The sequence below is a fragment of the Neopelma chrysocephalum genome, unplaced genomic scaffold (genome assembly GCF_003984885.1).
Source record: "Neopelma chrysocephalum unplaced genomic scaffold, ASM398488v2 Primary Assembly neopelma1_101, whole genome shotgun sequence".
In the NCBI taxonomy this organism is placed as follows: domain Eukaryota; kingdom Metazoa; phylum Chordata; class Aves; order Passeriformes; family Pipridae; genus Neopelma; species Neopelma chrysocephalum.
In genome coordinates this window covers 1,228,196-1,242,295 of record NW_020897764.1, presented here as the reverse complement: position 1 = coordinate 1,242,295, position 14,100 = coordinate 1,228,196, and the positions used below count along the sequence as shown (strand labels likewise).

The window sequence follows — 14,100 nt, the reverse complement described above, 5'->3', positions numbered from 1 at the left end:
ACTCCAGAGGAGGGAAACAGATGAACACAAACACAGTCCTTAAAATAAAGGCAGAACAATCTGTGAGAGTATTTGGGTTAGAGCAGAGAGGAGAGCCAGAAATAAAAAGCCAGATGGAAAGCAATTAGGAATATGGGGGAACTGGAAATGTATTTCTGATCTGTGGGCACAGACTGGATTGCAAATATTTACTGGCACTGAAGCTGTTCAAAAGGAAAAAAAAAACAGTGCAAAGGATTTCTACACCCTGTCACATCGTGAAAAGATTTAACCTTCAAGGACAGCTCTGAGGAGCACTCACAAACCTGACTGGCAAATACAGGCCTTTCAATTCTATTTTTAATTCCTCCTGGCCACTGCCCTGCTATATTTTAATTTAGAATACCTATGTCAAATTAGATTCCAGCTCATCCATCACAAACAATGAGATTGAGCAAGTGGAACTTAATTTTATTAGCGTTTCATAAGCCAAGAACGACAAAAAGAAAAAAAGGAGGAAATACAAGCTCATGGCACTCCAGCTGCATCTAAACCACCATGTTAATAGGATTAAAACAGGGAAGGGTTTAGTGGTGGACTTGGCAGTGTTTGGTTTCCTGTTGGACTCAATGATCTTAAGGGTTTTTTCCAACCTAAACAACAGCAGGTAAAATGTCAGGTTTTGTTACAGGAAAGTCTCTTGTCAAGGCTCTGTGTGTTGTTCACAGAGATACACAAATCCTCTTTCAGAATTTTAGGCAAAAGCACTACATTTTAAAGAATAAGGTCAAAGGGGAAAGCAAAGAGGGGAGAACAACTCAAGGCAGTCTGGGAACAAGAGTTTTACCCTCAGCTCATATTCTTTTCTTGCCTCAGGACTGAAGAAACTCATTCAGATTATAATTATGTATCTTTTATTACGAGTTTGCACAAGCAATGAATCATTTGAGCTCCTTTTGCCACAGAAATTTGAACAAACACGGACTTTAAAAGCAGGAGAATTTAACATGGCAAATACAAAGTCCAGCTAGAAACAATTTTCCATACAGAGAAGCTGATCTAAGGCTGGAAAAAGACACCACCACAGGTCCTTCAAGACACTAATTACCTTTACCTGCCGTAATGTAAATTCCAAATGTTGTTTCCTATGACAGAAAAGTCTTTTTTGCTTCATACACAAGATAAAAAATACGTAATTCTCAACACAAAAGGAACCTGTTGTGTGCCATTTGCAGAGTGAGGGTCAGGAAATCTGCTGTCACCTTGTGTAGCAGTGACTTACCAACCTCCACATGAACTCCTGAGTGCCCACCATTGGCCATCCCATTCAGCAGCTCCGTGTCCTCCAGTTTCAGCTGAACTGGGGGCTGGAATTTCAGCTCCTCCTCCACCTTCTCCCAGTTGGCCTTGGCTCGAGAGCCACGGGTGCTGTTGAAATGGAATTTCACCTTCTGAATGACGTTGTCTGGAACAACAGAGAAACCTCCTTCAGTCAGCTCTGCAAAAGTTAGCTGCTTAATTATTAACCCTTTACATTATGAAACCTTAATTAGGGAAATTCCTAATGATATCACGGCGGTCTTTTTTAATTGTTTTTAATTTCTTCATTTCTTATTAGTATCAGGTATAAAATTCCACTGCTGGTTAGGGAAAAATAATACTTCTTCTAGGTACTGTACATCACAGAATCCTAGAATGGAAGGACATTAAAGACCATTTTGTTCCACCCTCTGCCATGGGCAGGGACACCTTCCACAATCCCAGGTTGCTCCAACCTGGTCTTGGACACTTCCAGGGATCCAGGGGCAGCCACAGCTTTTCTGGGCAACCTGTGCCAGGGCCTCCCCACCCTCCCAGCCAAGGATTCCTTCCTAATATCCAGTCTAAACCTGTCCTCTTTCAGCACCTCCTGCCTTCTGGACACTTTAATCTCCACATCCTGCCAGTGGACTGCAAACAAGTCCTCACATCCCAGGGTGGATGTCGACTCGTATCTTAAACCACCCATGAACCACCATGAGAAGCGATTCCTGCGTTTTAACCACGACAAGGATTTTCCCAGCACAGAGGTAAATTAATTCAATCTATATCCGAGCCATGAAGCAGCTCTGACCAGCAGAGGCAATTCCACAGCGATTCCCTCAATGTCCAAGCCACAGATCCATGCACAGATCACTCTCCTTCATCTCTCACTCTTTCAGTTTAACACCATTTGCAAGAAAATCCCTTTCCACAACCCTGGCTGCTGGTTTGACAGGAATTGTGCTGAGCCCAAGCAGGGAATTTCTCCAAGCACTCACTGCAGGTTGGGCTATTTCCTATTTAATTGTGGAAAGATAAGGGCAAATTCAAGTTATTTCAAATGCTTAGGGGAATTAAATGCAGAAACATTTATCCTATAAGTAAAATCCATATCAAATATTGCACAGGTTGCCCACAGCTACTACTGGAAATTATATATATGTAATACCTGTAGCATGTTGTGATTAAGCTACTGTTATACTTGCATATGTTCTGTATTATTTATATATTATATATTATTTACATGTAATATTATACAGTATTTCTATTGATACATTTGTTTATATTATTTTATTTATATTATTTACATTATTTATATTTATGCATTATTTATAATCATATATTATAATTATGTATTTATTTACATATTATATATTGTTTATATTCTATATAAATATCTAATATTTACATACCATTCATATCTATGCATTTATTAATTAATTACATATTCTTTCTATTCTAAAACATAGCTTAAGCTCTAGTTATGTTGTGCTGGAATATACAGTGCCACAAGCAGGGAAAAATCCTGCATTTTACCATGTCAGAAGGCAAGAATATCTACATTATTCTATATGTATAATATAGAATAATTATAAGTAAAATTAATAATAATAATAATAATAATAATAATAATAATATGATAGTGATAATTATAATCATAATTATAATAATATCTATAACTACCAGACAAAAGGCTAAGATCTCAGGCATCAAGTGCTTCTTAGATCCAAACACAGGGAAGAAGATGATTAAATAAATAAATCAGTTATCACACAGCAATATTAGGTAAACTCAATAACAAAGTATAACAGTAAAAATGACAAAAAGGTGTGTTTTTTCTTTAAAAAAAAGACCCTCGTGCAATTAAAAGAAGGCAGAAATTCCCCAATTCCTACTCAAGTTAAAAAAGGAATAATGTGGATCTCAATCTAAAATTACATCATGGGTATAACGTGCCCTGCAGGGAATCCACCCCAAATCCAAGAAGGTTGTTTAATAAGCTTTCCTGGTGGATTTCTCAATCTTTTAAGCATGAGCTTAAAAAAAAATGACTGAAATCTGGACAGAAGGGTGCAAACCCACTGCAGGATTTCATCCTCTCCCAGGGCAGTTTCTCACTGCAAGGGAATTGTGTGTGAGGTTCAGCAGAGCAGCTCCTTGTTGGCAAGAAAACAATTTATATCAGGTTAAAAAAGAAACACTGGGAATGACTCTGAAGCTTTATGAAACTCTAAGTCAGGCCAGAAATAAAGCTGCCCACAATAATCTATTCTGTCTCCCAATAATCTGCTTTGTCTCCCTTTTTTCCTGTTCTCATCTGTCTCCACTCATCAGATTTTTTAATGATGTTAAAGTGTCTGAGATATCAATTTCTTGTTCTTTGCTTGGTCATTAATCACCACAGTATTTTGTCCATAACAGATGAACTCTGCCACTACACACCCAATAATCCAGTAGTTTGTGGCATCAAGATCTTCCCCCTTCCTTGCAATCACAAGCTACAACTCATTTCTTAGATGAGTTTAAATAAATTTCTTCATTTCTTCCTTCTTAATTTCTTGAATAAATTTCTCCTCCTAAACTCAGTAATTCCAAGGCACCAGGATGCCCTTTTAAAGAAGTAGAATTCCATGATAATCCAACTGCTAATAGTAATAACAAGCACTGCCCACTGAGCAGAAAGCCTGGCTACAACAAATGTAAACGAGCAAAATACATCTAAAAACATAAATATGTGGAAATATCATGTAAATATGTATGTGCATAAATACAAAGTGACTGTGTTGATATATCATAAAATAAATAATTATTTATTTTTGTAATAACAATTATATATATTTGTAATAATAATAATTATATATATTTGTAATAATAATTATTATATATATATTTGTAATAATAATTAGATATGTTTATAATTTTTGTAATAAAATAATTATCTATATTTGTATAGACCATTTATATAAATATAATATATAAAATAATATATATAATAATATTATAATTATAATATAATATATTATAAATATTAATGCAATATTTATAACTATAACACATATTATATATTTTATATGTTATTAGATATACTATTAATATAATGTTATAAATATAATATAATATAGTAATTACTATTATATATAAATAAATATTATATATAATTATATATTTATAATTATATATGTAAAATAATATTCTAGTATATAATAGTATTATATATAATAATACATTATATATGATATAAAATATCATATATAAATATGTATTTATATAGAAGTCTACAAATATCTATGTTCACTAAACTGAGCAGGAGCTTTGGGGCTGTGGTGCTGAGAAACAAGGTTTCAAAATGCACACACAGACAAAGGCACACCCAGGTATGTGCATAAATACAAAGTGACTGTGTTGATAGATCATAAAATAAAAAAAAATATTTATTTTTGTAATAATAATTATTATATATCTTTGTAATTTTTGTAATAAAATAATTATATATATTTGTAATAATAATTATTATATATAATTTTTGTAATAAAATAATTAAATGTATTTGTATAGACCATTTATATAAATATAATATATAAAATATTATATATAATAAAGTGTATCATATATAAATATGTATTTATATAGAAGTCTATAAATATCTATGTTCACTAAGCTGAGCAGCTTTGGGGCTGTGGTGCTGAGAAACAAGGTTTCAAAATACACAAAGGCACACCCAGGTTCACTTTCACAACCAAGGCTTTGGCAGGGAAACATTATTTAACACGATAAAAGTAGCAAGACAGAGAATTTTTACTGTTAGAAAGCGAAGTTACAAACCAAATTCAATGAAAGCATAGGGCCTGGAAGCCAAATTGATGCTGGTTGTGTCGTAGGAAGCAGCGAATTCCCAGCGAAGCTCTTCCAGGAAGCAGAAGGCCATGATGGTGGAGTAGCTGCTGGAACAGATTGCCATGCAGGCAACATCCCCAGAGGAGAGGAAGCTGGGACAGAAGCAAAAAAAATAAGAGTAATATCGACATAAAAAGGTAAAAGTGCTGCTGAAGACAAGGATTAAACTGTGCTTTCTGTCAACACAAAACGTGCAGACTGAGCTGAAGGAGCAGACTGCAAAAAAAATGTAATTTTTTTTTTGTTGTCATAGCCCTGCAGCCCCTGGAGATCTATTTATTCTCAGACAATTATTTATTCTTAACTGGCCCAGGACACCTGAGCACACTGAGTATCACGACACAGAGTTTATTAAATTGGTACATCAGTCCAAATCGAGGACGTTTCCTCCCAGGCTGGCTTTAAATCACATTAATAAGGAACAAGGTGGCCAGAAAACCAACTTTGAAAGAAAATTCAGTGGGTCTCCAAATTTAAAAATAAAAAAAGTAAAACCAAGGAAGCTTGTTCCCAGTAAGCAGATGCATTCCTTGCTCCCCGTGAAAGATTCCCATATTTATGTCGAAGATTCCCACATTTATGTCAGAGTTTCCCATATTTATGTCAAAAATTCCCATATTTGTGTTGAAGTTTCCCATATTTATGTCGAAGATTCCCACATTTATCTCAAAGATTCCCATCTTTGTATCGAAGATTCCCACATTTGTGTTGAAATTTCCCATATCTATGTTCGAGTTTCCTGTATTTATGTCAAAGATTCCCATATTTGTGTAGAAGTTTCCCATCTTTACGTTGGAGTTTCCCATATTTATGTTGAACTTTCCCATATTTGTACTGAACTTTCCCATATTTATATTGAAGTTTCACATATTTATGTCAAAGTTTCCCATATTTATGTCGAAGTTCCCCATATTTATGTCAAAGATTCCCATATTTATGTCAAAGATTCCCATATTTATGTCGAAGTTTCCTATATTTATGTCGAAGTTCCCCATATTTATGTCAAAGATTCCCATATTTATGTCAAAGTTTCCCATATTTATGTCAAGATTCCCACATTTATGTCAAAGATTCCCATATTTACGTTTCCACTTAGAGATGGGCCCAATTCCTTCCAGGAACCTTATCAGGGAGATCATCTCTTCCAGCTCAGCCCTTTGTCAGCAGTAATTCAGTCAAACACTACAAGTTTGAAGCTGAAACATTTCTCCCTCTGGATTTTCTCTCTCCCATTATCCCTATATTTCATCCCAACTTCATTTCATTCTCGTGGTTTCTATTTTACCCCGTTTTTACTTGTTTGTTATATCCCATGTACTTGGGATTTAGGGTTTTGATTGGCTCTGACAGCCCAGTTACACTGGGTAGGTTCCCCAAATTCCTGCTATTCCCAGCTGAGGATCAACACCATTCCTGCCTAAAACCACCTTTTCCAAGTTGCCAGTAATTTATGGCCCTTTTGCCACGGATCTCTCTGCACTCCTCTCATTTCAGAGCCAGAGCAGAGCAGCTTCTGCAGGGACAGGAGATTAAAAGCAGCAGGACTTGTTGCCATCAAAGGGCACAATTTTGCTTGGACTGACCAGGAATTCCAACACAAATCTCTGCTTTTCCAACTGTTTCGGAGCAAATTCATGGATCTTTTTTTATCCAACCACTCCCCCAAAAATGGATGCTCAGATTTAGCTTAGGGTCACTTCAAGTTTTGTCACATTTGCTCACCAGAAGTGCAATCACAAGCTAAAACTCATTTCTTAAATGAGCTTAAATAAATTTCTTAATCTCTTTCTTCTTAATTTCTTTATGAACTTTTTTCTCCTAAACTTAGTCATTCCAAGGCAAAAGGATGCCATCTTAAAGAAGGAGAAATCCATGATATTCCAGGTGGTAACAGAAACAAGCACTGCCCGTCGAGCAGAAAGCTCTGCTACAACAAATGAAAATAAGCAAAATACAAATAAAAGTATAAACGTTGTAAATATAATGTAAATATGTACGTGGAAATATGTATGTGTGAATGCATTTGTGTAAATATGTATATGTATAAATATAGTGATACTATGTGTTAATATATAATAAAATAAATAATCTATTTTAATATATATTTATAAACCATTTATATAAATATAATATATACATAAATTTCTGCATATATATAAATTATATATAAAATATATAAATTTTAGGTAATATTTATAAAATATATAAATTATATAAATATATAAAATATATAATATATATAACATAATATATAAAAATATATAACATATATAAAATATATATAGAATATATATAATATATATATAAAATATATATAAATATATATAAAATATATATAAAATATATATGAAATATATATGAAATATACATAAAATATATAAAATCATATAAATACATTAGTATGAATATATAACACTTACATATTAATATGCAAGTATATGTATGAAAATATATAAATAGATATTTATATAAACATTTTATATATATTTTATATATATTATATATATATATTTTATATATATAAATATTTTATATATATAAACCTGGAGCTGACAACCCAGACAGGCACAGTGGGATTTCAGACTGGAATCAGGCCCTACAGACCATCCCCAAAATTCTACTAATTCCCAAGATAATGATTTCAAAAATAAAAGCCAAAAAAAAAATAATCAACCAGGGACTTACTGGATGCTCAGGTTACGTCCCTTTGCTGTGCCTCGACTCGGGTACCATGCCAGGACTGAGGATAACGCCTTTAATCTCTTCCTGCATTCCAGAAAGTCCTGGTTGAAATGAAAATCCGTGGAGGCCGAGAGGGGAAGCCCATCCCTCACCCTCACCACGCAGGCAAAGAAGATCAGGGACATTCTCCACCGGAGTATTCATGAGGACAACCTGAAAACGGAACGTCACGTTGGGGTCACGGAGGTCAGAGCGTTTCCAAGGCAAAATTCCAGCCAGGAATAGGTCGGGGAAAGAGTTTATTCAGCACTGAGACTTGAACAGCACCTCTTGCACCACCTCTGCCATGGAAAGGCAACCAAACTGTGTCCATTTTTTGCCTCTCTCAGACTAAAAGGTGAGGCAGGGGATTTGACAGGGGAATTATCTACCTGGAAAACATCCCTGTTTTCCCTGCTTTGCTTTATTGAAGCATCAGAAATGCTGAGTAAAGTTCTTATTTATGGACCTGCTGCATCTTTGGAATTGCAAACAGCTGCAGGAATGTTGCAGTTCCCTCATTTTCTACTGTAACACAGAAATCCAAGAATAAATTTTAGGCTACAACCTGTCAGGCTCTTTTTAGACTCACCTAGGGCTAAATATAGAATAAAAGCTGCCCTCTCTTGTCTTCCTGGTCACAAACTCCCATGGAAAGTTATTGCTGGGATTTACCTGGTACATTCAGAACATGCAGAGATCTGTCCTTCAGACATACCATGAGGATCCAGAGGACTAACACAGCAGCTCACATAATATCTGAAAGAGAACCATAATGAACATTAAAAAAACTCTAATTAATAACCTATATTTACATGCATATTTATGACAAGAACTCCCCTGCAGTGGGTAAACATATCCTAGAAAGTATTTTGCCTAAGGGAAAACAAACAGCTCATTTTTTTTATTCAATATATTAATTTCTACACACATTCAAAGACACTATGAAATGATATGCAAAATGTTTATGATGTCCCAATCATAATTGTTTTTTTTTAATTTAGCCCAGTAAAAGAGCAACTCTAAATCAGTGGATTTTAAGGGATTATCAGAAACAAGTCCAGGAAGAAAAAGGAAAAAGAAAAAGGAAAAATAAAAGACATTTACTTGGCTTCAGGCAAACTACATAAATAAAGCATTAGGGAGTAAAAAGAAAGAAACAAAATCACCCTGTGAACTCAAACTTTAGATAGAGAAGGACTGTTTTAACCAGCCCTGTATCACACAATTCAATAGGATGCTCAAAGTACCTTTGAAATGTGTCTCATCAAAACATGTTTTTCATGCCTAAGAAGTCCAGGGAGCAAAACCTCTTCTAGTTCAGGCAACAGAAACTCTTAAAACTGCTCTGATTTCTAATAAAGTTTGAATTCCTACCACAAGCAGCACTAAGAGGATCTCATTTCTGCTCCAGAAGAATCATTTCCACACAATTTGTGGGAACAATCCCTCTGTCCAAGGTGGCAGCAATTTGCCAGCAGGTTAAAGCAACTACAATTATCAGAAAGCACGATGGCACATAACTTGTTCCCTTAGAAATGCAAATTAAAACCACAGAAGACCAGACATCTCTTGAAAAGTGTTATTTTGAACTTTTAAAATGGAAATTGAAGAATTAGATGTTATACTTTTTCCACTGTGCCCTCTCATAGTTCTTCTCCAGTTGAGTAAAATCAAACCCAGCTCACAAACCTCATGTCAACACCCAGCAAAAAGAATTTCAACAATAATCAGGATTTTTGTAAGTCAGCTTGAAACATCACATTGTTCTTTAATGTGCTGTGGTAGCAGCCATGAAAGAAACAGTGCAGAAAATTAACATACAAGTGAAATAAAAACAAAAAAATACACCTGCTAACTCAGAAATATTAACTTTAACACAGCCAGCTTTTCAGCACAGTTGCTCAGAACAGCACTGTTAAAAGGTGAAAAGCTGGTAGCACTGATGAAGTTTAACTCCAAAATAACTCCAGAACAGGCAAAAGATGGTCAGGAAAATAAAAAAGCACCAAGCTTAGAAAAATCAAATACATTTTCTAAAACCTATCTGGCCTATGAAATTATTCAGTTCCCTGTGCCACTAACAGCAAGAGTTTAAAATTAAATATATATATATTTATTCATCACTTAGGATAACATCACGAACTGCACATATTGAGTGGTAGAGCTTTCCAAGACATACAAACCTCCCTGGTGCAGGGCACAAGGCTGTCCCTGAATATCAGATGCCCATCAGAGGGATCCTCTGATCTCCTGGGAAAGATCTGCTGCGGGTGCCCACCAGGCAAATTCCAAATTAACTGCCAGACTTCACTGCAGAAATGAATCCACACTCCTTCCTGGGACAAAGCACCCACCAAGGAGGCTTTGGGTTCTCCTTTTCCTTTGTCACAAGCCTCTTGTTCCTTGCACAGGGTGCTCTGAGCTTGTGACAGTCACCAATGTCCCCTCCCGGGGAGTTTTAACTACTTGCAAGCCACTCTTGCCACGTCACCCGTGACAAACTGTCACAACTGGTCAAGGTGTAACCCAGTGACTGGATGCTGTTCCTGCTCCACATCTACTGCCCTTTCCTCCTCCAGGCTCCTTCTGCTTGCTCAGGGTCAGGAGCGCAAAGATCTGCAACCACCTGTACGTGGCAGGTCTTTGCCCGTGTTCAGGACCCAAGGTCAAAGTACTCGTGTCTCTGGACTGGGCAGATATCAAATCTTGCTGTACTCACAATTAATGACATCACACCAACATCAGATTTTGCTGGCACAAAGCAGCCAGAACATTGAGATGTATTTTGACCAATTGTTTCAGGAGAACAACTTGTAATTTCTGGCTGAAGCAAAGAAAGTTGATTTTTCACTATTTAAAGCATCTGTACACCCAACAACACTTCAAAATAAAACTGTTCAGTGCAGGACTCAAACAGCACACATTTACCACTGTTAGAACAAACAATTCTTTGGTGTATTTCCATAGTAGGTGTCTAAGTTACCTGAAGCACAATTCCCTCCCTCACTTCCTAAGCAGCAGACAACTCTCTCCAGTGTCTGCCTGGGGATTATCAAGGCAGCCTTAATCAGACCCCTTGCACTTTACTACACTGTTACACAACTCCTCTGGGTAAGGAGATTAGACCCAACTCACCAGGGCCACACTTCCCCACACGCTCCACAAACTCCTGCTTGATTGCCTGTACTTAGGAAACAATCTACTCAAAAGGCTCTGAGAGCAAATGGAAACCAGTGCATAGTTCACAAGGGGAATGATGTTAAAATACAGCTCTTTCAGAAATTATTCTATCTAACCATCAAAAGAAGAAAGTTTCCTTCCAGGAACAGCACAACACTGACAAGACATGTCTTGTTACCAAGTATGTGACTTCTCTCCCTGTTCAGAGCCACATTTCCCTTCTTTCTGCATCCAAGCTTCAAACACAATAACATCCAACTATTTTTTCCAGTCCTGACCTTCCTCCTGAATGAAGAGCAGAAAGCTTTAGTGGATGTTACCATGGTCCTGAAGCAGCCTGTGAAGTTTTTTGGACATGTGACAGCTTCAGACATGACCATAACTACTGCACTAAAGCATCTTTCCTCAGGCAGGCAATTTCCAGAGGGAGTCATGGACAGCTACAGGTGGGATGCTGGACTACGAGAGAGATTCAGGTTGACTCAATCAAACACAAAACCTTTAACAGAGCTGCAGCTCAAGGGTTGGTTTCAGTCCAAAGAAAAGAAAACAACTGGGATGTGGTTCATGAGGGAGAGTTACTCCATCTCTGTGGGATCACAAGGTGGATTTTACCTTCTTCTCACGTACATAAACAAGCAAATCCGAACCACTGTTAAATTCTCATCTTCTAAGATTGCAGGAGCTGTATCCACCTGCTCCATCCCAACTTCTCCCCCTCCACACCCCTAGCAGTGCTGACCAGCCACATCACAGACCCACAGCAACAAGAGCCACTCTCCAGACTGAGCAGTGAATTAAAGCAGTGAATTAAAGCAGTTTGAAAGCACGATGTTATCTCAAATTTTAAAACAGGATTTGTGCATACCCAGAGCTTACAGGCTCCTATAAATCCTACAGGCTTTATCCTTATCCCCAAAGGGAAGCGTGTAGAAAACCTTTATCGTTACAAATCTCCTGTCTACACAAACTCCTGTGAATTATCAGGAATGAAGCATGTTATGCAAACCTCAAACCCCAGCATTCCATCAATCCCACTGCCCCAATGGACAGGACTCCAAACCACACCATAACAACTCTGGGAGGCTCTGAAGCTTTGCCTCACCTTAATCTGTCAGGAACACCAGACACTTTATATCTCTTCCCAAAAACACACCCACCCCAGCCAGCTGAAGCCTCCCAAAGCCCACCAGCTCACCCCTGTACCCTCACCAGTCCATACAACTAAGGACCCTTCCCACATCCATCCTGCTCCACTCACATTACTCCCGCTTCTTCTCCCCCCACGTTAAGCATCCAAAAATTCCCAAAAGAACCCCTTTCCCCCACTCTTCAATAAAACCAGACACCCTGAAAGCAAACACGCACATACACCCCCTCAATCAGGACTGACAAGTCCCCCCCTACACCCCTTGAGCACCCCAGACACCCCCAAATCCTACTCCCACAGGTCCCAAACCCTCATGTTATCCCAGCTCACCTCAAGCCATCCCCAGCCCAATCAAAACCCCACTCAGTCCCAAATCCTCCTCCTCTACCCCTCAGACACCCCAAGGAACCCCCAAATCCAACATCCACACCAAAGGATCCCAATCCCAACACACACATCCCCCTCCTCACCACAACAACCTCCAAGACCCAAACTCCCCTCATTGCCTCCCACAGCCCCCCAAGCTCCCCAAACATCACCTCCCTGCCAGAGGACCCCCAAAACACCCCCTCACGTCAGCCCTGCTCACCCCAGTCCACCCAGCCCTTCCCATACACCCCCTCAAGCACTCCAAGGAACCCCCAGTTCCAACATCCATCCACACAACAGGATCCCAACACACACACCCCTATTCACCCCCACCCCATTCCCACATCCCCCTGCCCATCCCCTACCCCATCCCCACACCTTCCAACACCCCAACTCCCTTCATGGCCTCCCACACCTCCTGAAGCATCCCAAGGAACCTCCAAATCCTACATCCATACCACGGGATGTATGGATGTGGGACACACATCCCCCTGCTCACCCCCACCCCATCCCTACATCCCCTAACTCGCCTCATTGCCTCTCACAGCCCCCAAGCACCCCAAACCTCCCCTCCCTGCCGGAGAACCCCCAAACACCCCCTCCCATCACCCCAGCTCACCCCCAGAGCCTTTCCCTCCCTCCAAGGAACCCCAAATCCAACATCCGTCCCTACAACAGGATCCCAACACACACATCCCCCTGCTCACCCCCACCCCATCCCTACATCCCCTAACTCGCCTCATCGCCTTCCAGACCCCCCCAGGCACCCAAAACCTCCCCTCCCTTCCAGAAGACACCCCAAACATCCCCTTCTATCACCCCAGCTCACCCCTAGGGCCCTTCCCTCCAAGGAACCCCAAATCCAACATCCGTCCCTACAACAGGATCCCAACACACACATCCCCCGCCCCATCCCTACATCCCCTAACTCGCCTCATTGCCTCTCACAGCCCCCAAGCACCCCAAACCTCCCCTCCCTGCCGGAGAACCCCCAAACACCCCCTTATATCACCCCGGTCCCCCCGGTTCGCTCCCCCCGCACACCCCCCGCATCGCCCCGTCCCCGGGTCCCGGAGGAGGAAGAGGAGGAAGAGGAGGAAGAAGAGGGTCGCACTCACCCTCCGCACTCACCGTCCCCGCCCGTCCCGCGGCCTCTCGGGCCTCCGGCTCCGCCACAGCCCCGGCCCCGCCCGCTTCCGCCATGGAGAGAGCGCGGGGACAGCCGGGACGGCGGGGAGGGACCGGCGGGACGGGGAGGGGTGGGGTGGGGTGGGATGGGATGGGATGGGATGGATGGCGGGGGATGTGGGGACGGGATGGGCTGTGGGGATGGGATGCGGTGCGGGAATGCGGTGTAGGGATGGAGATGGGGGTCGGGATGGAGTATGAGGACGGGATGGGGTGTGGGGATGCGGTGTGGAGATGAGGATGGGAATAGGAATGGGGTGCGGGGATGGGGATGGGAATGGGGATGGAGTGTGGGATGGGGATGGGATTGGGGT

At 39.9% G+C, this 14,100-nt stretch overlaps 1 protein-coding gene and 1 long non-coding RNA gene across 5 annotated transcripts in view; one reads left to right on the top strand and one right to left on the bottom strand.

The window, feature by feature from the left end:
• The window catches only part of SEC22C (SEC22 homolog C, vesicle trafficking protein), a 22,445-nt gene extending 8,650 nt beyond the window's left edge, over positions 1–13,795 (bottom strand). The window contains exons 1-5 of one of the 4 annotated variants that reach the window (XM_027695486.1): positions 13,730–13,795; positions 8,572–8,655; positions 7,861–8,070; positions 5,104–5,267; positions 1,262–1,444 (exon numbers count right to left, since the gene is read on the bottom strand). In XM_027695486.1, the coding sequence (XP_027551287.1) occupies positions 1,262–1,444; positions 5,104–5,267; positions 7,861–8,042 (529 nt within the window). In that variant the 5' untranslated portion in view covers positions 8,043–8,070; positions 8,572–8,655; positions 13,730–13,795. Of the gene's footprint in view, positions 1–1,261; positions 1,445–5,103; positions 5,268–7,860; positions 8,071–8,571; positions 8,656–10,082; positions 12,668–13,729 lie in introns of those variants that run through there. The other 3 variants (XM_027695489.1, XM_027695487.1, XM_027695488.1) reach the window with 3 other exon arrangements.
• LOC113973419 overlaps positions 13,650–14,100 on the top strand; it is a 3,220-nt gene continuing 2,769 nt past the window's right edge. Inside the window, exon 1 of the long non-coding RNA XR_003536211.1 lies at positions 13,650–13,705. This is a non-coding gene — a long non-coding RNA (uncharacterized LOC113973419). The remainder of the gene's footprint in view (positions 13,706–14,100) is intronic.